Below are 25,042 nucleotides of genomic sequence, written 5' to 3'. Positions count from 1 at the left end.
AAGGTTGAAAAAAATGTATTTTCACCTTAAATATTTAATGCATTGTGATCTTGAAATCAAAAGCGCAGTAAGAAATATCATTATTTTCAATCTTATCTCAGAAGAAAAACTAAACCATCACACAAAATGAACCCTTTGTAGATATTTTTAGGTATTGTAATGTACTTTGACCTTCAGTTCAGAAGAGAATTGATTCTATAACACAAATTTCAGGTTTCCGCTTCATCTATTTTGACTTATTATTAATTAGCAAATCAAGTATTTAACACTTTGAAGCCATTTTCAACATTTTGATGGTACTTTAACCTCATAATAACATGCGAATCAAATATAGTTTCAACCTAAATTTGTTGGAAAATTTCATCACAAACCCAAACAGGAGCAGTTTTAGATATTTTGAGGTAATTTAATGTATTTTGATCTTAAATTCAGAGGAGAATTGATCCAATAACACAAATGTAAGCTAATAAAACATATTTAAGCTTTAAATATTTATGTATTTAGACCTTAAATTAAATAGTAAATCAAATATTTTAAATATGTTAAATTCGTTTTAGATATTTCTTAAGTGTTTCACAGGATTACAAAACTTAATCCCTAATCTAAATGTTTTAAAATTTAGAAAGATGACTCTTTTAGATTTTACGCTAAGTTTGCAGCAAATTATTGTAAGCCAGTTTAAAGTCATGCAAACATGAGTGTGAATGAGAATAAAGTGTGTGTGTGTGTGTGTGTGTGTGTGTGTGTGTGTGTGTGTGTGTGTGTGTGTGTGTGTGTGTGTGTGTGTGTGTGTGTGTGTGTGTGTGTGTGTGTGTGTGTGTGGTGACGTCTGTGTGTACGTGAAGTGACGTGTGTGGCGACTAATCTGTGCAACGTGGCTGGATGAGGATTTGGGGACTCCTCTGCATCTGTCTGTTCTCACACACAATACACGATACAGTGTGCGTGTGTGTGTGTGTGTGTGTGTGTGTGTGTGTGTGTGTGTGTGTGTGTGCGTGTGTGCGTGGTATCATTAGCTCCATTTACGCAGGGCTTCTGATGCTGTCAGGTCTCACACCGTTGTGTTGGGACTGTGTGTGTCACACTGCACTTCTGTCTGTGACAGTTCTCAGTCTGGACTCTGGAGCTCCACTTGGGGAAAACACCAGAAATCACAAAGGCTTACCTGAGCTTACCTGAGAGCTTACCTGCTCTCAGTCATGAGCGCGTCAAAGAAACCCGAGATATGACTGTGTTCATAATAATGGTGTGTTCTGCGTGTTGTGTTTTTTGGCAAATCTGAGATCAGGGCAGGAAACACTGCAAATGTTGTATTTAGCATGTTGGACTGCAAGTTGGTGCTGTTGGTTGTTTTTTTTTTGTAATGAAACCACACAGACAACGGGAAGACACGGACATTCATATGGACAGACAGGTTTGGTTGTTAATAAGGTGACTGTCACATGGAGAGTTGTTTCTTTCTACTATCACCAGTGCTGGCTGATGAGGGACTTGTTTTTCCTTCCTTCTTAAATTGAAATGTAAACTTCATGAACACTATATTTTTTTTTCAAAGTGAAGTGTGTGTGTGTGTGTGCGTACTTTGACTCTTCGGATGGCGTATGTGTGTCCCAGCAGTTGACTGACAGGCTGCCGGACGTTCCTCAGGTCCCACACACAGACGCTGCAGTCCACCGAGCCGGTGGCCACGATGTTCTGCAGACAACAAGACACTCCTTTCAGTTCTGAATTCAGGCGAGAATCTGATACCGATACAAAATGTAGTTTAAATATTTTCATTTTAGGACTGAAAAACCAAACTAAAGTTGCGTGCGTACCTTGTCATATTTGCACCAGTCACAGCTGAGGATCTCGGTCTTGTGCGCCGGGATGGCCAATCGGCACGCGGCGGCCTTCACGTCCCAAACCCTGAGCGTCCCGTCACCTGCGAGCAGCGAGACAGAACCGTTTACCCAGCGTGCCCCGCCGTCTGGCGCTTCCACAGCGGGCCCAGGCTGTTTGATTAACGGAGCATCGACCCGCACAGGTTCCCTCTTCCACCATCGATCCTGTCCGGGCCCGCCGTGCGCCGGATCGAACGCGGGACATCAACAGTGTTTTACACAGAGGCTGCAGAGGAACTTCCAGTTTATTTCTAAATTTCTAAAGAGTTTCGGGGCTCACACACCTGGTGTGTGTGGAGGTGGTTTTTCCAACAATGCACAGCCTTGTCATATCGTTTGGCATTAAATAAGTATTATCCAGTAAATGTTGATTATAAACCCGATCAATTCTGAGCAGCTAGAGACCTGAATGGAAATGAAGATTTCAGATGTTGATGAAGAAGCTTCCAGGAGAAAGAACAAGGGAGAAAGAGAGGAAGGGAAGAGGAGGAAAATGACCGAAAACATAGAGGAAGGAATATATATGTGAAGGCAAAGAGAGGGCGGGACAGGAGAGAAGAGGTTAATTGAGGGGAAGGCGGCTGCTTGTGTGTCCCGTTAGAAAGTCACATCTTTTGACTTCTCATAATAGCATCAACCCAAAGTAAAGTTTGTCGTCTGATTTTCTGAGAACTTGAGGACGAAGGAGAAGAGAATGGAAGAAAAGTTTGAGGGATTCTGATCTGGTTTAAGAGCTCAGATAATAAAAAACAAACATATCCTTGTAAACGAACATCCTTTTCAAGCACAAAACTTTTCTGAGACAAACACGATGAGTTTTCGATTGAAACATCAGGGGGATGATAAAACAGACTGAAAGTTAGTGTATGCTTAGAGTAATGGAGCTTAATATTGAATTTTCCCAAGTGTGACAAGGAACAAGCTTCAGCCAAGAACCATCAGGTCTGGAATTAGACGTCATCTTGAAAGTGTTGGAGGCAGAAATATATGCGTGTGAGTGTGTTTCTGGGCAGAGGTGTGAGGGTCTGCCAACACACTGCGACACTCGACGGTCTGAACCTTCACGCTCCTCCTCCTCCTCCTCTTCATCCTCCTCAAACCCCAGGGTCCCTCCCTGCACGCCTCGCATCAGCCCGCAGCAAAGCGGCTGCCAGAGAACTTACTCATCCACCTGCTCTTATGCTAATTTTCCTCCATATCGGAGTCATAAAGAAAGTTCAGTGGAAATGGAGGGCACTGCGGAGGGACCTCTGAGAGCAGCGTCACCAGAAGACTCCCGCTCCAAAACCCTGCCTGCACAAAAAATAAAAGTCAGAAAGAGCTCTTAAGATCTCCAACGGTAAATTCCGAGACTGTAATACGAGTGCTTGAGGTCATTTCAGACATTTTCTCTCAACAATAAGATGTGACGGCCGACAATGTTCGGCACAAAGGGCCTGAAAACAAAGAAAGTGATTTTATCCACATCACCACCGGTTTTATTTAATGTCCCTTTCCTCTCTGGAAACTCCGTTCTTTTCCCCACAGACAACGCTGAGGCTGGAAATGTCACCATTCCGAGGCAGTGGAGGATATCCAGCAAATGGACTCAATTCTGGACGGACTGCGTCTCGGCACAGTGTGTGATCTTTGAGGCGAGAGCCACAACGCTTTTCTGCGATAAAAACGTTTAATTCTGTGTTCTTCTTTGGGCATTTTATTATGAGGAGTTGCAACAACAGATCATTTTAAATGCAATCTACCTCCTGTATCAAAAGTTAAACAGAAATCCGAAATGCAGCTGAAGTTTTCCGTTTTCACTTGGAAATGTGGTGCAGACGGGGTTTCAATGTGGAAAATGCTTCTCTAAAGTAAAAAAACATCAGAGGTGAAACAATAATAATTTTGACACATTAGGCTGTGATTTACTCCCTCCTCACTTAGGATTCTTCTCCTGGGATTTTTCTTTTTTGGCACAAAGTCTTGCTTTTTTCCCTCCGGGAAGCAGAAGCTACATTTTGTCTCTGCAAAGCCGGGAGGTTTATTTAAATGTTATTATGCTGTTTGTGTGAGCAGACCAACGAGTGGCACCGATCAAAATAAAGCGCCGGGGCTCCCATCTGGAAGCTGCAAACCTCAATAAATTTACTTAATAGGATTATGTGGCTGGTTGTACATTTAAAAAAGAAAAAAAAAGAAAGAAAACCCAGCGCCACCTGAAGCCCCTGTGAGGCGAGCAAACCGGCCCACATTTTTTTGGGGGTGAATCTGAACTTGTCGTCTGCACGAATTTGAATAATCGGCCTCCGACTGCTTGTTGCAGGGGAAGAGATTAAAAGAGCAACACCGAGGGAGCTTCTCCTTCCCGGCTGACCAGCACATTAATCCCTCCGCTTCTTGTACTTCCTCCCCTCTCGTCTCTCTCAGTCGCCCTCCCGACTCGCTGCGCCTCCTCTTTAATCCCAGCGATGGATGGAAGCCTTCCCTCCCTCGCAGCCTCCCGCAGCGCCCGGCCTCCTCTTGCGCTCTCCATCGATTCACGAAAAACTGTTTTAACCCCTCCGGCGCCCCCCCCCCCCCCTCCCCCTCCCCCTCCCCCGCTCCCCCTTCCTCATTTACACAGCCTCAGACGTGTGAGGAGCCTCGTCCGGCCGGCCGGGCGTGCAGCTCAGCACTGCTGCTTTCTTGCAGCAGCAGCAAAGAGCGTGCGTGCGTGTGTGTGTGTGTGTGTGTGTGTGTGTGTGCTCTGCAGTGCATTAGAGGTTGACTTCTGTAAAAGGGTCTCGCTCTATTACACCTGGTATCTCTGCTGTATCAGCAGGTCCGGCTCGCAGGCAATCTGTGACAACTTTGAAATTCGGCCACTGAGCAACGCAAAGCGGACACACACACACACATCCAAGCTCCTCCTCCTTGGACAGTGTCTGAAACATGACTTCATTGCAACCTAACGCCAACAAATTGGTCAATGGGAATGTAAGGAAAGCATAACCAAGGTTTGGGTGTTTATTTTCCAGCTTTTTATTGAGTTGATTGAGCTTCATTGAGCCTCGCTGGTTCGATTCCAGGCTTTTTGCGCCTGCCTGTTACACATCACATGGTGTAATACTTACCCAAGTCACTTCCTAAAATTGCAAGTTCTACAAAAGAAGGCTATAAGAGCCATTTCTTGGGCTAAGTATAACTGTCCATCGGACCCTCTCTTCTATAAACATCAGCTTCTGAAACTCACTGAGTGCAACTTATTTCTCAATGCCTGTACCATGTATAATGTCGTGTATAGACTCAATGTTAAACTCTGTCAGTTAATTCCTATTTCTACCCCCTCTCATGACTATAACACAAGGGGTAAATCACTGTTAAAGGGTAAAAATAGGAAGTTGAAATGCACTAGTTTTAGTGTAACATGTAAGGGTCCACAGATTTGGAATGAGCTGAGTGAAGACCTTAAAATGTCTAGGTCTTTGCCCATTTTCAAAAAGAAACTTAAACTTAATCTCCTTCAAAAATATAATGGAACCCCGATGAGCTGACGGCTTATTTATGTCCTCTGAAACCCATGAGTATTCTGTATGCAATAATATATTGATGTGTGTTGTATTGTTGCCATGTGCAGGTAGGATTAGTGTAGGGTAGGTAATAGCTTAGGTAACTGTAGGTTGTATGTGATTTTCTGTGTTTAATGCAAAATTCTCCGATCTTAATGTTATAGGGCCCCGCCAATAAGCACTAGTCTGCTTCCAACGGTGTCCCTAGTTACAAAATGATTGTTTCTCAAATTACTGTATGTCTCTATGTGACATTGTCATTTTGCAATTTGTAAATTTGTAATTTTGTAATAAACAAGATTGATTGATTGATTGATTGTCACCCACTGACGCCGGACAGAACGATATAGCTCACTATACGTAAGATCAAACTGCCTATGTTTGCTGCATCGGCAGATCCGCACCAAATCCCATGAACAGAAGCAGGAGAGGAAGACAAAGGTTGAATAAACGTAGATTCACAGTTAAACTGAACAACTGCATTTAAGGATCTTGTTTGCGGGGTCTCTGAGTTTTGATAACGGAACAGAAGGAGCATAGAGGCAACAAAAGCTGGTTGGTTTAGAAAGGAAAAAAAAAACACAAATGAACAAAACAAATGAGCACAAAACTTGTCTCATGTTTCTAAAGAATTCCTCTCTCTCCGACATTTCTCACGATAAGTATTGTAATTAGCGACTCTGACAGGCTCTGGGGAGAAAAAACACTTTCCTGATTGCCTCATATTGATTAGTGCTGATTAATCGAGCGGTACAGTCGTCGTCTACTTTGCCTCTCGGGCTGCGACACCAACAACGAAGGAACTGCAGGCGACAAAGCGTTTAAAACAACCCTGAACAAGTGAAAGAATTTAAATGTTAATTCTAAGCATCTAATGATTTAAAGACACTTCTCGTAATAACGACATGATAACTGCTCTTAAGTTAAAAATGCATAATTTATTTTATTTTTAGTAAAATCACTTTCGCTGGTTTCATTAGAAAAGCAAACAACAGCACCAAACAGTGGCTCTACATGAAAACTACGCAATTTTAAGCTTTTCTGTCATTACTGGACATCATTCCATACAGATTGTGCAAACTTTTATGAAATGAAATGCATGTTCACAGGAAAACCTGTAAACAGAGTTGGTTTTACACCTAAAGCGAGTTGCGTCACATTAAAAGCCTCTTCATTCACAGTCCAGGGTCGCATTAGTCCCTGCTGCTGATGTGGGAGGAATGGCTTCTTCTCTCGATACACCCGTATTTGCATTAAAGAACACATTCATGTGGCTTTCTATACGCTGCTCGCGCTGAGGCTGAATGTGATCACAGCGTGCGAGTGGGTGACTGCAGCTGGAAAATCCTCCGGGGAACAAAAAAAAAAAAAAAAAAAAAAAAAAAGGGAACAATTATGAAAGCCAGAGAGCTGCATACACAAAGATTTACATGATTGTTGTTACTGGCTGATGGCGGAGCCGAGATCAGCCACCTCCGGGGCTTATCGGTAACGCCACGGCCGCTGGTGCAGTATCGCAGGCCTGCAAACACGCGGCTGGATCAGCGTCCTGCGTCAGCGCCAGCTGGCACGGCCGCCGCGCCGCCAAGCACTCGTTACACGCAGACGAAAAGACGGAGGGGCGCCCGGCGGCTTTCATTCCGAGGCCAGTTTTCTGGGGTCTGCTCTATATTCTCCGAATGGGTCAAAGTAGAGGTGTCAAAAATAAGGTCTGTGGGCCAAAACCGGGCCGCAAGAGTCTCCAATCTGGACCTCTAAAATTTCAAAGAAAACACTGAGGAGTTTTTGTTTTTGCAAATTTCTGAAGAATAGCAAACACAACAAAACACTGAGACCCAGGCGGAGATATCTGTGATGCTGCCATGAAAGCTAGCAAACTAGCATTAGCCTCAAAGCTATGCTGTCAGGGGGTGTTTGTAAAATCATACAGTATGTCCGCAGGTACACAAGAGAGTACGAGCGATGTCCGCAGTTTGAGATTCTTGAATATTAATGACAAAGACAGACTGGAAATGACGTTCCGCCAAAACATCAAGAGAAGCAGAAAGCTAGCTCGAACAACAGAAACTGAATCAGCAGAGTTTGCTTGATATCGCTCATTAGTTTAACTGCTCAGTAACTCCAACCTGCTTAGCTACATGCTAAAGAGATTCAGGGCTTACACACCAGTGATGCTACATGCTACATGCTAAAGAGTTTCAGGGCTCACAAACCAGTGATATTACATGTTACATGCTAAACACTTTAAGGGCTCACACACCAGTGTCGCTACATGCTACATGCTACAAGTTAAAGAGTTTCAAGGCTCACACACTAGTGATGCTACATTCTACTGGCTAATGAGTTTCAGGGCTCACACACCAGCGTCGCTACATGCTACATGCTACATGCTAAAGAGTTTCAGGACTCACACACCAGTGATGCTACATGCTACATGCTAAAGAGTTTCAGGACTCACACACCAGTGATGCTACATGCTAAAGAGTTTCAGACTTCACGCACCAACAGGGAGCCGGAGAGTGTGGTGAACTATAAATTAGGCTTTATGACACTTAATAAGTAGTCGTACCAACAAGTAGCTAAAAATTAGCATTTTTTTCCCCCTCTTATTTAAAAGCTTCGACGCGCGTGAGGTTTGAGATGAAGGCGTTCTCCTCATCATTTCTGAGGCCAGGCGGGAGTCGTGTCATTGTGTCAGGGCCGTTTAAAGTCTTAAAGATAGATGGATGGATGGATGATCACGAGCTGAAACTGAAACCGCACAAGCTAGCGTTAGCTTGCGGTAGAAAATTGCCGGCTTATCTCTGCGCGGAGGCCTCCCCTCTGGTGGCATTTAGCGGTTAGCACGGGAGGCGGCTGCCACTTGTGACTTTGAAGCGCGGGGAAAGTGAGAAAGCCGGAGATAGGGAGGGAGGAAGCAGGAGGGCAGATGGCGTTTCATTCCGATAAGCTTATCGGGGGTTCCCACGCTCCTCGCTGCCTCTCTTCCTCGCGTCCTCGCATGTGTCTCCTCTTCCCCCCCCGTTTGGCTCGGCGCCATGTGAGATTCCCACCTCGGGTGTCAGTGGGAGACGAGTGTGTGTCACTTCTTCGACAGCGTGAGAGCTCTGCTACAAATCCACTCCATTCATCCACAGCCTCGTGTCTACGGCTCTGTTCAGTCTTTATCTTCTATATACTTGTTTCTTTTTTCACTTCAAATTTGATGAAATGGCTCAAATTGGAAACGGTTTTTATTGAGCTCTGATGGAAAACCTCCTTCAAGGATGAATCACGAGTGAATAAAAGTAATTTTCTGAAACTGGTGTTCGAGACTCAAGAGGCTTCAAATCATCACACATTTGGGATTTTCCCCGAGTTTTTCTTGTTGTTGCACAATTGTTTTTTGTTTTTTTTTGCTTGTGTATCAAAGGAAAACTTCTTCTGTGGTCACAAAGGAGCCAAAAACTAATCATGAGGTTTCTTTTTTTTTTTTTTACCTCGTGAGATCGTTTTCTGCCAAATTTCAGCCGCGTGTGAACCAAATGTTCATGCTGTGAACCAAAAGCTAGAAATCCTGCAGGGCAATGAAAAAAACAAAGGTCAACAACACAAATACAAAGAAACAGTCCCGTTTACCCATCTTTATATCTGGGAAACTTCTCCAGCTTCACACTGCAGCTCGGTGAAAACAGCCGACATTAGGAGGGAACAAAGCAATTTCGTGACGGACAAACGAAACTCCAATGTTCCTCACGAATCGTCCGATCACTGCTCGCCGAACAACACCTCCTTTTATCTCCTCTGACACACGTGGAACCAGTACGTCCTGTAATTTGTCCGTCAGACACAAGAGTGTGTGACTGTCTGGTGTTTTTACCCCAATTTCTCCAGTCCTCTTTATTTTTATTTTTTTTCACTCTTCCAAGAAAAAGTCTTGTTGCCCTCAGACTCAAACCCAATAAATAGAAAAAAAAAAATCATGGCTCTGTTTAAGTGACTTTTATAATGAAAATGCATCATTTTGGAGTTTCGTGTTTACACAGCAACATTTTGAAAACCATGTTCACTGACATGGAAACAGGAGGAACACTGAAAACAATGTAATTAGCATGTTGGGCCACTAGTTGGTGCTGCTGGTTGTTTTTTTTTCTTTTTGTTTTTAGAATAAAACTACAAATTCAGACGAAGAATAATACACTTTAAATGTTAACAAAGGGCTGCACGAGTTTGGCTCAAAACAAAACCTGATTTTCGATTAACATTTTTGTCAAGTCCTGAAGTACGGTGGCCAAGAGGGGTCAACTCAAAGCAAAGAGATGAACGTGAACGAGTGCTAAAGCTGAAATACAAAGACTACAACCTGACTGCAAAATAAATACATAAAGCAACATCAAAAAATGCCACAACAAAAATACACAAATTATCCTGATAAAGTCAGAGTGAGATCACCTGACACGTCAGCAAATAATACTGTACATTTAAGACTCAACCTCACAGAATTTCTCTGCATTCACTCATCACGCCTGCGTGTCTTTTCTACTAACCGCCTGCTAAATGTGCAAAAAGAAATACGTAGACGACGAGTGGCTCTGGCAGAAAACACCATTAATGATAACTCACTTCCTCTTTAGTGTCCCAGTGAGCCCGAGAAGTGCTGACCGAGACTGAGAGAGCGGCAAAACTAAGAGGGACGCGATCATTAACCCCAGAGAGGGACGGATCGTTAACGATCCGGCTCTTATCGGACGTCTGAAGACGGCCGTTAAAGTCCTGCAGCTCGGCCGTTCTTCTATTACTGATAACATCACGGACATTTATTGAATCGTTGTTACACATCGGAGGTTCTGTCGAGACGGTGGGGGAAGATGGAAAACTTCATTTGTGTTCTGGGGTCTGTTTACACGACAACGGCGCTCGGAGTCACTGGAAACGCAACTTTTTGAAAACGCTTGGGTTTCATCTTCGTGTAGAAGACGAAAAATCTGCTATTGCCGAGTTCTTCTATAATTCCGTTCCAATTCATGAAGTTTCAGTTAAATGTTTTTTTTGTTATACATGAAAAATGAGGAGACTTGCAGAGTTTCTCTGTTTTCACCAGTACCGATACCGTCGAAACCCAATGACAGTTTTCCTGCCTTTCTCCAGTCCTTCACGAGTTTCTACACACTCTGAACTCTTTCTGATCCCGTTTCTGATTTCTGCTTTAAATTCTGCTATGCAGATGTTTCTTTTCAGGAACATTTTTCTTGCTCCGTCAGTCAAACACAGCTGTAACACTGGTTGTCCTGTGGGACAGTAACAGCTTTCTGTTGTCACACAGTGACATCTAGTGGTCATAAATGGTACGTTCCAACGTCGTTTTATATAATGTAAGTCACATGACCATAAATAAGTTAATCCTGGGATTAATCAATTATCTACTGTAGCCCAACAACTCAAAAAATTGCAACTTACACTCTGGAAAATGAGGTATTTTTTTAGAAACTTGCGCAACTGACTGGATTATATGATGACTATGGTGACTATATTATTTTATACTGATGTCTTGATCATTAGAAAACATTAAAATATAAAAACGGCTCTGTTTTTGTCTTCGGTCTCTATTGTGTCCCATTTCTTTAAAATAAAATTGTCAAATCTAAAACGTGCGTCATTTTACCTCCTGAAGAGAACCGGCCTGTGCCGTAGCGACTCGTTACGCCTCACTGACTCAGGAAAGTGTGGTTATCACAGGACGCTTTCCTCTCCTGCCGTCTCGATCTATCGATCGCCGCTCGTCTTCTCATTACCGCCCGGACCGAGCCGGCGGCGGCGCTCCGCCAGGCGAGACGGGACCCTTCTATCAACTCCGCCCCCACAGACCGAGGAATCCTGTGTGTGTGTGTGTGTGTGTGTGTGTGTCAGTGAGCGAGTGTCCTTTCGCCTCCTCCGACTGAGAGAGGAAGGGTCAGGGAGCTCGGCGGAAAGCGGATTCCTCTGAGAAAGCGATTCTCTTGATTCATTTTGATTCCCTTTCTTCACATTTCTATAAACCTGAACAGCTGAATTTGCTCTTTTGAGTCGCTCTGACACACACACGTGCACAGAACAATACACGATCAGCAGTAACAGTGGTGAGAAGACGGACATTCATATGGACAGATGACCAATCGATGACCATAAAAGTACCAAGTTCCAATGACGATTTCTGAATTTAAAACAAAGAAATCACTTTTTAAACGGCATATTTATGGTGGGAAATGGTTCATTGACTAATCAAGCACTGCGAAAGTATGGAATATGTGTAATAATACATTAATTAACAGTATATAATTATGTTATGTGAGGAGATTTTTGAAAGTCAAACAATAGAAAGTATAACTTACTATTCCACCACTTGATGCAAACTTTAACCGTTCTGGTTTTTATGCTGCTAAAAGGTGAAATCTGCTGCTGTTTGTCAGTCGTGACTGGAAACAGAGACAGAGGAGCAGCGGCAGGTCAGGCGAGGCCAAAAAAACTTTCCCCGAGGCCACGAAAAACACGCTACCCACTCCCACTGAGGTGGACAGCAACAGACGGGTGTTAGCTGTGTGTGTGCGTGTGTGTGTGTGTGTGTGTGTGTGTGTGTGTGTGTGTGTGTGTGTGTATCAGTGTGTGTGTACTAGGCCTTTGTCTCTGGTGGATGGCTGCTATCAATTATTTAACCAGACTCTACCTGCGACCAGGGAACAAACACAAACACACATAATTAACAGAGGCTTGTGTGTGTTCGTGTGTGTGTCTGTGTGTGTGTGTGTGTGTGTGTGTGTGTGTGTGTGTGTGTGTGTGTGTGTGTGTAATAAACAGCTGTGTCCGTGGGAAGCCTGACAGACTGTGATGTTTGAAAACCAACTCTCTTATAACTCCAGTATTTGAACAACCACTGTTCCAAAAAAGTTGGGACGCTGTCAAAAAATACAGAATCTTGCATTGCTTGCATGAACTCTAGTTATTGTTGAACAATTTTGAAAGGATGGGACAAAAAAACACTAAATATTGGATAGAAAAACTAAACATTTTGATTTTTTTTCTGCTTTATAAAGACATATATACACAGCATTTTTTGTTGTTGTGTCTTTTTTAGTTGAATTAAAATATTTTATCTAAAGGTAACACTATATAATTAATCACGAGTGTTGTGTCTTATTTGAGCTGCCATTCCCTGTAACGGTTCTATTCTACTTTACTCTATTGTCATCTCGATGCTGTGTAAAGTCATTTAGTCGGGAGTTGCACTGGAAATATTAACATCAAACAAAGTTAAACGACTTTTTTCCACGTCTCCATTCATCCCGTCACCTCTACGCTCCACAGACAGAAGCTGAAACGTGAACCTTTCCCCTTCTGATCCGCCACTCAGTCCGAGCGAGCCTCCGGGGGGGGGAAGAGCAGATAAATAAAACAGGGCAAACTGTGCTCGGCCTAACTACCTGGACCTGGAGATGGACTGGCAGATAAAGCGAGGGGCTGATTTGTGGGGGTGTTGAATCAGCGGCGGTCAGGCGGAGCAGCTCCAGACCTGAACCTCAGGCTGCAGCTCGTCCTGCGCCTCACAGATTAGGAGGCTCGAAGTTTTTACTGCACAACAGAAGAGTGAATCGTGAACCTCAGACTGTTTTTTTTTTCTTTGTGGTCTGTCTGAAAAACACAGTGACAACAAGGATAAAACGAGCATGTGGCTCATGCACAGTCTCATTAATGCACTTCAATAAAAGAACATGGAGCACTTCAGCGCTTTAACATCTTTCATCCTGTTTTTTTTTTTTTCTTTTTCTGAGCATTTCTCCTCCTGCTGTTATTGTGTTTTTTCATGGAGCTGTCAAGAAAATAAGATTTTGAAAATAATAGCTGTTATAAATGAACACAAATCAAAAGTTTTGTTTGGGAGCCAGAAGCAACAAGTAGGAATCGTGAGTAAAATGTAAATTTATTTTAAAAAAAAAAATTTAAAAAATGACACAATGAAATGCGGATGAAGAAAGCCAGATATGTTGCTATTTCAAAAGAAAGTATTTCGTCCATTTTTACTCTGATTTGAACCAACAGCGAACAAAAAAGTTGGCAGACGTGGATAAGTAAAAATCATCATCTCACCAACAAACCGGTCAATTAAGAAAGTAATCACCCATCTCAGTAACTAACTGGGTGACCAAAGAAGCAACCAGGTAAATAAGTCAGTAAGTTAATAATTAAATTAAGTAAGTAGGTCTGTTGGGAAATAAATCAATAGATCAGCAAATGAACAAATAAGCAGCCTGGTAAATGAGTGAGTACAACTACTGAAGCCTCTCTGGGTTGATGGGGGTGTGGGATGGAGGTGGAGGCGTTCAGGTGGGGCTGACGGCGTTCAGCTGAGCCGACGCTCGGCGTGGACGGTAATGCCCTCATGATGGAGGCCGGCGCTCCAGTAACTGGTTTAGCAGAGCCAGACCGATCTGATCTGATCTGATCTGCATGGAGACTCTGAAACGCTGTAGGTCAGGGACTCTACTTTCAATCCAACTTTATTCATACTGTCAGGACGACGACATGCGAGTGCCTTTACGCTTTTATGTCTCCTGTGCAAATTAATATTTAAACTCTGAACAACTTATGAGCAATAAAATCTGTTGATCTCATTATTTCTGGCTCATAAATTCTCTAATCGCCATAAATGTCTCATTAATCACGTGTTATTTGCCCCCAGAAGAAACCTGAGATTGGACCAAACAGTGGATCTCTTGTTATGATTCAGTCAATAACTTTGTGATTCTTGTGATTTTTCATGGAAAAATCTGTGTTTGTATGAAAAGTTTTGAGTTGTCGGAGTTGAAGCTTCGTTTAGTTTAGTTTCACCAAGTAAGTTTAGGTTCCTTTCTTGTGTAAAGACATGTACCGGCTTCATGCTGTATCTAAACACATAACAACGGTGCTCATGTAATTCAGAGGCCCAAACTTGAAAAACATCACGCAACCGCAGAACTCTACAAATTCCACGAAACAAACCATTGTTATGTTTAGAGCGTCTTCTTCTTTATGTGTGCGTGTATGTGCGGCTTCATGACAAAAACAACCAACAGTGCCACCGTGCACCGTTCTCAGCGTTCCCGCCATTTCCGTGTGAACAGACGTCGTTTTCAAAATGCAAAACTCTCCTGAAATAAGTTGTTTCACTTGAAATGACGCCTGATCATTCACCGCGACTGTATCTGCTTGTATTTTTTTTAATTACGACTGAAGAAACCAGGAAGTTACCAAATATGGTCACGTGCAAATTAAAGGAATCAATAAAGTCATAAAATATTTGATTTAATACCAGAATGTGCCATAAATTGAAAAAGTTGGGTGGTTATAATACTGAAGCACAATTAATAAGTCATATATATAGTTTTTCAACTTTCAAAAATTCATTAAATTTGAACGTATCAAGTGCAGCCAAATATCTACTAACACAAAAGATTGATTTTGGTGCGACGCTGTCTTAATTATGGTACTTTATTACAACTTTACTCCACTGTTGGGCAGGTTATTGGGTTTTTTTTCATTTAAATGCGCAGGTTCGTGGCGTTACCGGTTGCTACAGGGTTCACGCGGCCGAACCAGGAGCTCCCCGGCGGGCAACAGGAGCTTAACGTCTTCCCGGCTTATAAAATCTGATCGGAGATTTCCGCTCGCTCTCACAAACCAATTAACCTAAAGTCATTAGGTGAGTTGTTGGCAGCGCGCTCCGCAAACCGAAGACAGCTGCTGCTGATGCTGGAGAGCCAATCTGATCGGCTCCGCCCTCCCTGATACAGTTAGGAAACTTAAAAGAAAAAAAAAAAGGGCGGAGGAGATGATTGGAGCGCTCCCTCTGGGTTCAAACTGTTTCAATCTGATTTTTTTTTTTTTTTTAATTAAAATCCCCAACGGAGCTATTGATGAGCGGCTGGTTTGTTTTCCTCCTTTGAGCTGCTGCGCTCAGATCTGCTGGAGAGGAAGTCAAATATGCCGAAGCTAATTATATGACCAATGCAAACACTTATGCAGATGATGTTGAAGTCTCTCAGCAGGGAGCAGAGCCTGGATTTAGCCATGCCATGCAGCCCGTTTTCGTTGTTTTTCATTCGTTTTTGTTTCATGTTTGAACCTCGGACTTCAGTTTTGTGGAAATATTTAGGGCTGCTGACAAGTTAACGTACAGCAATCATCTGAATTTTTGAAAACCCAAAATTGATTCATTAAAAAGTACCGAGCACGTTGCAGAAGGAAAATATAAAAATTGGCAATTTAATTATTAAATTTCAATAACTTTTCAGAAAAAAAAAAAATTGTTTCTGTCCAAAAGATTCATTTTTTAGACGGACATCGGCAGCAAACCCGAACAACAGTAAAGTTATTTATGATCACCTGAGGCTCGTTTAAAAACTCTGAATTCTGCTTTATTCTAGTCCTTTTCATTATAAAACTTCAACTGGTGGAATTTTGGGGTTTATTTTTTTCATTTGAAAGTATTTTTCTTATTCTTCTTTTTTCCTTTGAATGTATGTTACAAATAATTAAACATCAACTCATACTGTAACTTCCACAGAGCGAAGCAGCACAGTGACACTGCCACACCGCCCCCTTGTGGCAGAAGCACGTCAGTACACCAGAAGCCTGCAGCCTGCAGCTCAGCAGCCACATGTCAGTGTTTTCAATCTAATATAGGAATTTTTCACTCCTGATAAAAGTTTGGGGGCTTTTTTTTTGGTGGAAATAAATAAAAACATAGATGCAATGTTCTTATTTGTAATGTTTTATGTCATAATTTCAAAATAAACTATATTAAAAGGCACAAATATAACAACACTTTGTGAGATTAATTAATGCATAGCTAAACTAAATCACATTTTTCTTCCTCTGAGGTGCTTGTGAGGACTCACCTGAGACAGAAGCAAAGCATCCTGGGATATGTGGAGACCAGATGGTGCTGTAGACCACTCCTTCATGACCTCTGAGCGTGGCCAGCGACCGGCTGAGCGTCGGGTCCCACTGGAGACGGAGAGAAGCCAGCAGACGCCGTGAGGCGTGAAGGACGGGACACGACGGGTCAAAACGGACACAGAGAGAGAGCTGACCACTTTGGCGGTTCGATCCCACGATCCAGAGACGATGAGGTTCTCTCCTCGGGTCTGACTCCAGTCCACCGCGTACACCTGGAGGAGAACCAGCCCGAGAGGAAACGATACGGAAACAAGAGGCGGCGAGAAGCAGTGAGTGAGCAGGATCGTTAAGATTCACAAGAGATACAACAGAAATAAAGTTTCGCTCTTTTAACAAATACAGAACAGAGAACAAAAGAAGAAAAAATAAAAAAAATGGCAGGTTAAAAAAATGGTGATTTTTTTTTATTAAATGAAATTTAAATTAAAAAAGTCAGAACATTTTTCAAAAAAATTTTGAATAAGAGGAATAAAAAAAAGAGCTAATGACGGCAAAATAAAATGATTAAAAACTAAATGTAAAATATGACTAATTTAATTTAATGAACAAGACGAATGAATCAAATGAAATCAAATTAAAAGCATGATTTTTAAATTAAAAAAAAATGTTTGTGAATGACAAACAAACTTTAAAATAACATCAACTCAGATCAATCAAAAGAAATGTATTCAACTTCACCTCCTGCGTGTGCTCCTTGGCCACCCTGAGCGGCGCGTCCTGATTGGCTGTGTCCCACAGCTGCAGGCTGCCGTCGCCGCCGCCGGCCGCCAACACATGCTCGTTGACTTCGCTCCACGCCACGTCGAACAGGCCGTCGCCCCACTGCCAGCTGACACACACACACACACACACACACACACACACACACACACACACACACACACACACACACACACACACACACACACACACACACAGGGGAATAATGCTTAGATTACACCGGTCTCTCCACCAACACGTCCACCAACAAGACGTTCAATCCAGAATACTCTGCTTCTCAGTTTACCTTCTCACCAGCTGGACTTCGCTCTCCGTCTGATCGAGCACCAGCAGCGTGCCGCAGCCTACCAACACACAACAGAAGTCCTGAACCAGGAGGTTTACCGATCCGCTGGCGGTTCAAACACCTGTTGTGAATTTTGCTGTTGTGCTCCTTGTGAGAGAACAATCCAATAAAAGACAGAACTGAAGTGGAGCCTCGTGCTGACCCTTCTGGGCCGCCGTGGCTTTGCAGGTTTCTCGTCTCTCCTCCATCTGAGGAAGGAAACTGTTTCCGGCTAACGTCACGGCACTGACCTGTAATCCCGTAGTACTGCGAGGCGGCGCAGGCCAGTCTGTTCGGGAGGAACGGGGAAACCTCCACGGAATAACCGTGACGGGCCGGACTGCGAAATACCTTCATGGTGGTCAGATCAGCGGCGGCGGCGGCGCCTGCAGCCCGGCCGGTCAGCCTCTCAACGCGGGGAAGACCTGAAGCAGCAGGGTCACAGGACGGCTGTGCTTCTGTTTGAAACATACAACAAAATGAAATATACCTTGGTTCAGTCTTTTCAATGAAATCTTGAAATGGTTTAAATCAGGAGCGTCAAACATAAGGCCTGTGGACAGAAAACAAGCCCACAAGAAGCTCCAATTCGGGCCGCCAAACAACCAAGCAAAATGCACTAATTTCAAACAAAACACTGATTTCCTTTAACAAATTTGTTCATGTTAGCAGAAGCAACACAATTAAGCAACATTATTAAAACTGACTTTAAGCTGAAATTGTCATCAACATCACAACAAACAAAAACTTTTAAAAAGTTTAAAATTAAAGCTTACTAACTCTTTATTTTACCGGTCCAGCACCACTCAAGACTAAATGTGTTTTACACCCCTGTTCTAGTCGTTCACGCTACCAAAAATCTAACATATTTAAATCGCACACAGTGGTAGGAAAAACTGTATTTTTATGCAAAGAGGTTCAGTTAGGTTACTTTTTACTCTTTGCCCACTAATAATGTGGCCTCTGAACTAAAATGTGTATAAAGGCCAAACAAACAGTGTAACTGTCCCCGACCCCACTCCATCAGGACTTTGCACTTCACTCATAACCTGGACCAGGACTCATGGCTGCAGTCTTTAATAGTTTTTATCTTGTAATTTCTGGTCTATATGTGGGAGGTGAAAAAAAAAAAAGCACAAGACATCAAAAACTTCAATAAATCTGAAGGCTTTTTAGCCATTTTCACACTTAATTTCTCTCCTGTTTGCCTTTTTACTCCTAACTTGATAAATGTTTCTCTCTCTCTGGTCTTCGCCTCAATGTAAACGAACTGCATTGAATCTGAATTTGTCTGGAATCACTTTTAACACTTTTAACAGATTAATATAATCGTCTCGTAGAATATAGACGCTAAATGCATAAAACTCCATTCAAATCGTATAAATGTACTGAACAGAAATGTTAAAGGTGGAAAATTACCAATACTTCACTGGGCTGGATCAAAATGCGACGATCACAGGGAGCAGTGCACCTTTCCGAAACCCAAAAGACGCAGAGAGAGTTTTTATAAAGCCATAAAGTGGATTTTTTTATCGGAAGAAGTCTCCTGTCTCCTCACGTTGTTTTCGTTTCATGTGACTTCCGTGTTGTGATCAGCTGACGCAGTGACCCGGATGTGACAGCAGCATGGAGACTGGCCGCTAGATGGCGGCGTTTCTCAGAAACATTATTAACTGTGTGTAAAGAGGAAATATCTTGAAATCATGAAACTCTCCGGTTTACAGAAGTTTCGACTAATACATCCAGTCCCGTACAATGAATGATTAACAAATCTGTTTTTCCAGAGTTTTGATTAAAAAAAAAAAAAAATGAAACATCCTTCAAATATGTTGAAATTTTCAACCATATTTTTATTTTGTCTTTGTATTATATTCAGATGAAAAAGGAGTTTTGCTGTCATTTAGTGTTCTGGCTTTAATGACATTTTAACAGAATGTCCAAACTTTTGTGGAAATTTGTGTTTCTTCAGCTAACATTTGAGATTATTGAGCATCTTCCTTCCTCGAACTGATGTAATGTCAACTTTCATCCAAATTATAGAGCATCTTCCTCTTACTCTACACTTCACAGCATTCACTTCCCTCCTCACGGGTATATGACCATATTCCACATAATCTACTAATCACTTTAATTCTAATCATTGAATGATTCTTAAAGGGATACTTCAACATTTTGGCAAATTGGCCCATTTAGCGCAATTCCTTAGTCATTTCGAACAGCATACTTACTTTTTTTGTGAGGGCGAGCTGTTGTTTATTCAGAGGTGAGTCGGGGAAGGTTTTCAGGATGGACACAATGGAAGTGAATGGTATTTTTGGTTCCCCCCGTCAAACTCATCAAATACAAAATCCAACAACCCCAAAACACTTTGATGGACACGTTTTAATCTGCACATTCACTACGCTGTGAAATATTAACGCAAAATTACCAGATTGAGTTGTTTATGCGAAGATTGCTAAGACGGAGCTGCTTACTAAACATGGCGTCTGGGCATAGTGATTTCAAAAGAAAAAGTAGTTTCCTGTATTTGCTTCAGTGTCGTAACGCTACAATATTATTTGTTGGTGTTCCACAGCGTAGTGAATGTGCGGATTATAACGTGTCCACCACAGTGCTTTGCGGTTGTTTGATTTTATATTTGATGAGGGGAACCAAAAATACCATCCACTTCCATTGTGTCCGTCCCAAAAACCTTCCCCGACTCACCTCTGAATAAACAACAGCTCGCCCTCACAAAAAAAGTAAGTATGCTGTTTGAAATGACTAAGGAATTGAGCTAAATGGGCCAATTTGCCAAAATGTTGAAGTATCCCTTTAAATCCAGTGAGTATCGTGTTGATTTTAAATGCACTTGACTGTGTGAAAAAGGCACAAACTGGTTGTTTCCTTCATTCAATGCATGAAAACAATTAATTACAGCACCAGGATTATTTTTTTTGTTTGTTTGTTTGTTTCTTTTATTACAAAATCACAAAAACATGTCAGCACACAATATTCTCCAGGTTTGACCTAAAATATGACCCAGGTTCTTCCAGGTTGAAATTCTTCAGTCTTTTATAAAAAAAAAAAAAAAGTCATATAAACATAGAAATGTTGGAGTGGGGGTTAAACGCTGGCGGCTCCGAACTCGGCCTCGTGCAGCAGCTGCTGCATCCTGGTGCGGAGCAGCGACTGCTTCTCGGGCTCCAGCCGCCTCATGGCCGGCGCCAGGCTGAGCAGGAACAGCGTCACATCGTCCCTCTGCTCGGCGCTCTGCGCGTCCCGCGCCTCCGCCCGCCGCAGGAACTCCTCCAGCAGCGCCTCCACGCCCCGCCGCCGGGCCCAGCTCGGCCGGACCGGGGACCCCGGCCGGCGCTCCGCCTCCGCCACCTCCTCCACCTCGTCTCCGTCCTCCTCGTCCGACAGGATCGCCTGCGTCGCCGCCGGCTCCTCCTCCTGCTGCTGCTGCTGCTCCATCTTCAGTCGGAGCGCGTTCCACGACGGCGGCGGCGGCGGCGGCTGGCCGGAGGAGTGCGAGGAGGCTAACGAAGAGGCCAGGGTGGTGACGGAGTGCAGCACGGTCTCCAGCAGCTCCTTCATGCTGGCGTGCTGCTGCGCGCCGTCGTCGGCCGGTGTGCTGTCGTCTGAGTTCACCTCCAGCTTCGCCTCTTTCAGTCTGAACATGTCCAAGTGCGCCGACAACGGCCGCTTCCTGTGGATGAAGTCTGAGGACGTGGTGGTGGCGTCGGCGACCGCAAATCCTGAAAGAGCAGAGAGAAGCAACAGAACAGTTCGACCTCAGCTGGGCTCAGTTTGTGCTCGATCATCACTCTGCGCTCATCTCCTTGTAAAATCTGGGTGTCCTGCGTCGCTGACTCACCGTAGCTGTCGTCGTCGTCGCTCCTCGTGTCCGTGGTCGTGCTGCAGCCCACCAGCTCGGCGGCGTGCAGGTGGGAGGGCTGCGGGTCCAGCGCCCAGCCGTTGGTGCCGGCCGCCCGGGCGTCGATGAACGGGTTGAGGAAGGACAGGATGGACGAGTACCTCCAGGGGCGGTAGTTGGCCAGCCCGATGCCGCTCTCGCGCCTCTCCTTCTCCCGCTGCCGCTCCCTCCGGTGCTGGTCTCGGAGCGTCTTCCACTTCCTCCGGCACTCCGACTCTGAGCGCCGACAAGACACACTCATGTTATTCAGGTCATTCGAATGAATTTGTTATAAGTCATCCTGTGTCCTTCCTTTTTGTTCTGTTTGGTTGATACCTACTGACATTTTCCCTTTTAAATCTATTGTTCAATGATTGCGATAAAGCCTGGATCAGTGTTATGTCATGATCTCTCATAGATTGACAGAAGAGTAGCAGTAAAACATGAAACTTATGGGTGCTAGAGAGAGACAGAAACAGAATAAAAATGGATTGAGATTCAAAAAGAAGTTGTTGTGAGGGACAAAAGGTTCAGCCATCCCCATCAAGTTCAAATTTGGAGAACATTTTTCAATTTTTTTTTTATATAACTAACTACGTAGAAATGTGATTGAAACTGACTACAAACAAAAAAACGATCCAACTGAAACCACTAAAAGAAAATGAGGAATATAGAATATAAAAAATCAAAACGAGGAAGAAAATGAGAAAAAACAAAAGCTCAAATGTCAAAAAGTTATGGACCTGATCTGCAGAATGTGACCACAATAAATACAGAAAAGAGAGAGAGAGGCCAAACCCACACATGTGATAAATATAGTCAGAATGAAACAAGACACCAAATAAGGACAAAATTGATGAAAGACATGCAAATTCATGTAAACATTCTGCAAGAACCAACCACAGAAAACGCTCAAAACAAGAAGTTGAGGTCAAAATCAAAGAGTGGGAAGCTGAGGAGAATGTCCAACAGGACACAGAGTGACCACAAGAACGGACAGAAGGTCAAAAATAAAACTGAAAAAATCTGCATGCTCCTAAGAACAGCCAAAGTCACGGCCATAAACTACCACAAAAACACACAGGACGGTCAAAACAAGGCACAAAGTGACAGGGAAAGGGATTTAGATGGCGCCGGCTCAGACATGCAAAACAGCTGTTTTGAGGCGTAATTTACCATAAAGTGACATGAAACAACAAAAAAATAAGAAAAAAAATGAAATGAAATACTCAGTAGTGGCACATAAATAGAATTAAAAAAAATAACAAAACAACACATAAAATGAGAGAAAGTGGCATTCTTAAAAATATATATATACACAGATGAAACAAACAATAAAAAAGACTCAATCTGAGTTATGGATAGAAACATAGGGTCAGGTCACTGAGACCAAGGATTATAAAGTTAAATGTAAATCAAAACAAGGGAAAATATGATAAAACACACCGAGGTACAAAACCACCTGCAAAACAACAAATGTTCGGCCACAAAGGTAACTAGAAGGAGAGGAGAGGCCACTTGAAAAGACATAAAGTGACCATAGTGGTCTTGTAAAACATGTGTAACATTGAAACAAGCAGTCAGTTCAGTCTGTGGTGTGAATTCGGCGTGTCAGTTACGTGCTCCACAGTCTATCTGTGCATTAACATACATATAATATCATAATATTTCAATTTACACGTGTTTATAAAATAAACACCCAACCAAATAGTGTATGCGGAACCAATGAGCTTCGATTAGGAAGGGGATGATAATAAGGGACGGACTGTTTTGATGTGTCTTCTTTGTTGACAAAATGTTGGAAAAGACGTTTTAACGGATCTTTCTCCAGCCTGCTCGATGTGTGCGTGCATCGGTTCAGCTGCTGGTCGTTTCTACCACGACTGTTCAGTATTTGAGCAGTAAAATCTGTCGGGACTCACCAGGGACCCCCACCAGCTCCGCGACCTGCCTCCAAGCGTCGCTTCGCATGTTCAGGTCCCGGTAGGTCAGCGAGTTGGTGTCGTACAGGCTGGGGAAGCCGGACACGGCCATGATGAGCTTATATTCCATGTTCATGGTTGGTTCAGATTAAGCGGCGGCCGCCGGACGTCAAACAGAGGAGACAACCCGGAGTGCTGGGGAAACTTCCGGTTCCGGTGTGTCATCTTTCATTTGCATAAACAGAACCCCGCCCACATCTACGTCACAATTCATTTACATAAATTGAACCCATTCTAGAATGACGTCACAGTTCGATTGCATGAATTGAATCAGTCATACAGCTACGTCAGAGCTCATTTGCCTGAACTGAAACAATCCTACGCTCTCCTTTATGTTTTCATTTTCCTTTTATCAAAATTTAAATAATAAAAATAGCTCAATAGTGTTTCTCATAAAGCATTAATTTGCATTTTTCACAAAACAATATTTAATGATTATATTTTTCATAAAGAAAAATTAAATGTACATTCACAATGACTACTTAAAATAATGGTATTTTATTGCAACCCGGTACTGGATAAGTGGTTGAAAATCATAGGTGGGTGGCTGGATGGATGTTATTACCATTCATCTTCTTTTTGTCTGACCAAATATTCATCAAACATTCTGAAGAAACAGTTTCATTCATTCATTCATTCATTCATTCATTCATTCAGTTAGTCAGTCAGTCAGTCAGTCAGTCAGCCAGTCAGTCATTCAGTCAGCCATTCATTCATTCATTCAACAAAATAATATTGTTGTTTTTAAACATGTTTTGTCTGCACATTCTCCTTAATTTCTCACATTTAATTTTTGCTGATTTCTTTGTCGTGTAATCTGAGTACTTTAACTGAGTGAAATCCCTATCATGCATCGCTTCAGAGAAAGATTATGGAAGCTTATCTTTAATGCAACTTCATAAGAATAATGCATATACTGTTTTAATATATAACAGGGAAGTACATAATGAACACTGACGAAAGTATGACTTTTTTGCAATTCAGAATGTGTCATATATCCAGCTCATGTGCTTTTCTTTTGCCGTTTGTTTTGTGTATTTTGTGTTAATTCATGATTACTTAATTTAATTCAGTTTAAGCTTTAGAAAAAACAAATTAACTTCTTATTAAGCTATGCTCTTTGTCTGTTGTTACCTAATCAATGTGTTCAATTGTATTCTAATCAGGATAAGTGATAAGTGCAAAGAAACATGTTTTTTTTTTCTCCTTTATTTGCTTGTTTATTCATCCAAAGTCACTAAAGTCTGTATGAGTCCATTTGTGCATGCATATATTCAGCACTCATGGACACTTTCAATGAAGCAGAGCTGCAGATTGATTTGCATATCCCTCTCCCTTCAAACAGTCAGCTGCAAAGACAGAGCAGCAGAGAGGCTTGTTGACAGAAAGCAGGGTGGGGTTGCAAAATGAGACAGAAAAGATTAGTCAGTGTGGCTATGAGGGAACATCCAGGATGAGTCTGCTGTTGCTGTCTGCACACACAGCTCAGCTGACAGTTGGTTACCTGATTTTGAACCCATTGGAGTCTCACTGACCTACAAATATAATAGTTGTAAGTATGACTATGATCCTCCAGGAGGCAACAAAGAGTCAAACTGGAGCTGTACTGACTTTTGTTGGCATGTTGGTTGCTCCCCATGTTTGCTAAGAGTTTGTTAAATATACACATTATTTATTTTTACATTTATTTAGTGGATGGACAGCTACGTATGAAATAAAAGTACAAATGTACTGGCCATTCTTGTGCATCATTACTGTTA

At 42.6% G+C, this 25,042-nt stretch overlaps 2 protein-coding genes across 3 annotated transcripts in view; both read right to left on the bottom strand.

Annotated features, from left to right (window-relative positions):
• pex7 (peroxisomal biogenesis factor 7) overlaps positions 1–18,971 on the bottom strand; it is a 44,120-nt gene extending 25,149 nt beyond the window's left edge. Inside the window, exons 1-8 of one of the 2 annotated variants that reach the window (XM_030110538.1) lie at positions 18,822–18,971; positions 17,654–17,860; positions 17,364–17,421; positions 17,036–17,186; positions 16,492–16,569; positions 16,297–16,405; positions 1,818–1,924; positions 1,582–1,695 (exon numbers count right to left, since the gene is read on the bottom strand). In XM_030110538.1, the coding sequence (XP_029966398.1) occupies positions 1,582–1,695; positions 1,818–1,924; positions 16,297–16,405; positions 16,492–16,569; positions 17,036–17,186; positions 17,364–17,421; positions 17,654–17,759 (723 nt within the window). In that variant the 5' untranslated portion in view covers positions 17,760–17,860; positions 18,822–18,971. Of the gene's footprint in view, positions 1–1,581; positions 1,696–1,817; positions 1,925–16,296; positions 16,406–16,491; positions 16,570–17,035; positions 17,187–17,363; positions 17,422–17,653; positions 17,861–18,416; positions 18,489–18,821 lie in introns of those variants that run through there. The other variant, XM_030110537.1, reaches the window with a different exon arrangement.
• Positions 18,972–20,353: 1,382 nt separating this feature from the next.
• On the bottom strand, positions 20,354–23,399 carry LOC115401922 (uncharacterized). Its single transcript, XM_030110303.1, has 3 exons — positions 23,223–23,399; positions 21,262–21,537; positions 20,354–21,142 (listed from the first exon to the last, which is right to left on the bottom strand). The coding sequence occupies exons 1-3, from the start codon at positions 23,356–23,358 to the stop codon at positions 20,508–20,510; spliced, it is 1,047 nt and encodes a 348-aa protein (XP_029966163.1). The 5' UTR covers positions 23,359–23,399; the 3' UTR covers positions 20,354–20,507.
• Positions 23,400–25,042: the final 1,643 nt, after the last annotated feature.

Source organism: Salarias fasciatus, chromosome 15 (genome assembly GCF_902148845.1).
Source record: "Salarias fasciatus chromosome 15, fSalaFa1.1, whole genome shotgun sequence".
NCBI classification, from domain to species: Eukaryota; Metazoa; Chordata; class Actinopteri; order Blenniiformes; family Blenniidae; genus Salarias; species Salarias fasciatus.
The sequence above is the reverse complement of the archived record's forward strand: the minus strand, read 5'-3'. Positions and strand labels throughout refer to the sequence as shown.

Coding starts and splice junctions, on each gene's coding strand:
- LOC115401922 (XM_030110303.1), bottom strand. CDS start 23,358: ATGAACATGGAATATAAGCTCATCATGGCCGTGTCCGGCTTCCCCAGC. Junction 21,538..23,222: donor GGAGCTGGTGGGGGTCCCTG/GTGAGTCCCGAC, acceptor GTCGGCGCTCAG/AGTCGGAGTGCCGGAGGAAG. Junction 21,143..21,261: donor CGACGACGACGACAGCTACG/GTGAGTCAGCGA, acceptor CTGCTCTTTCAG/GATTTGCGGTCGCCGACGCC.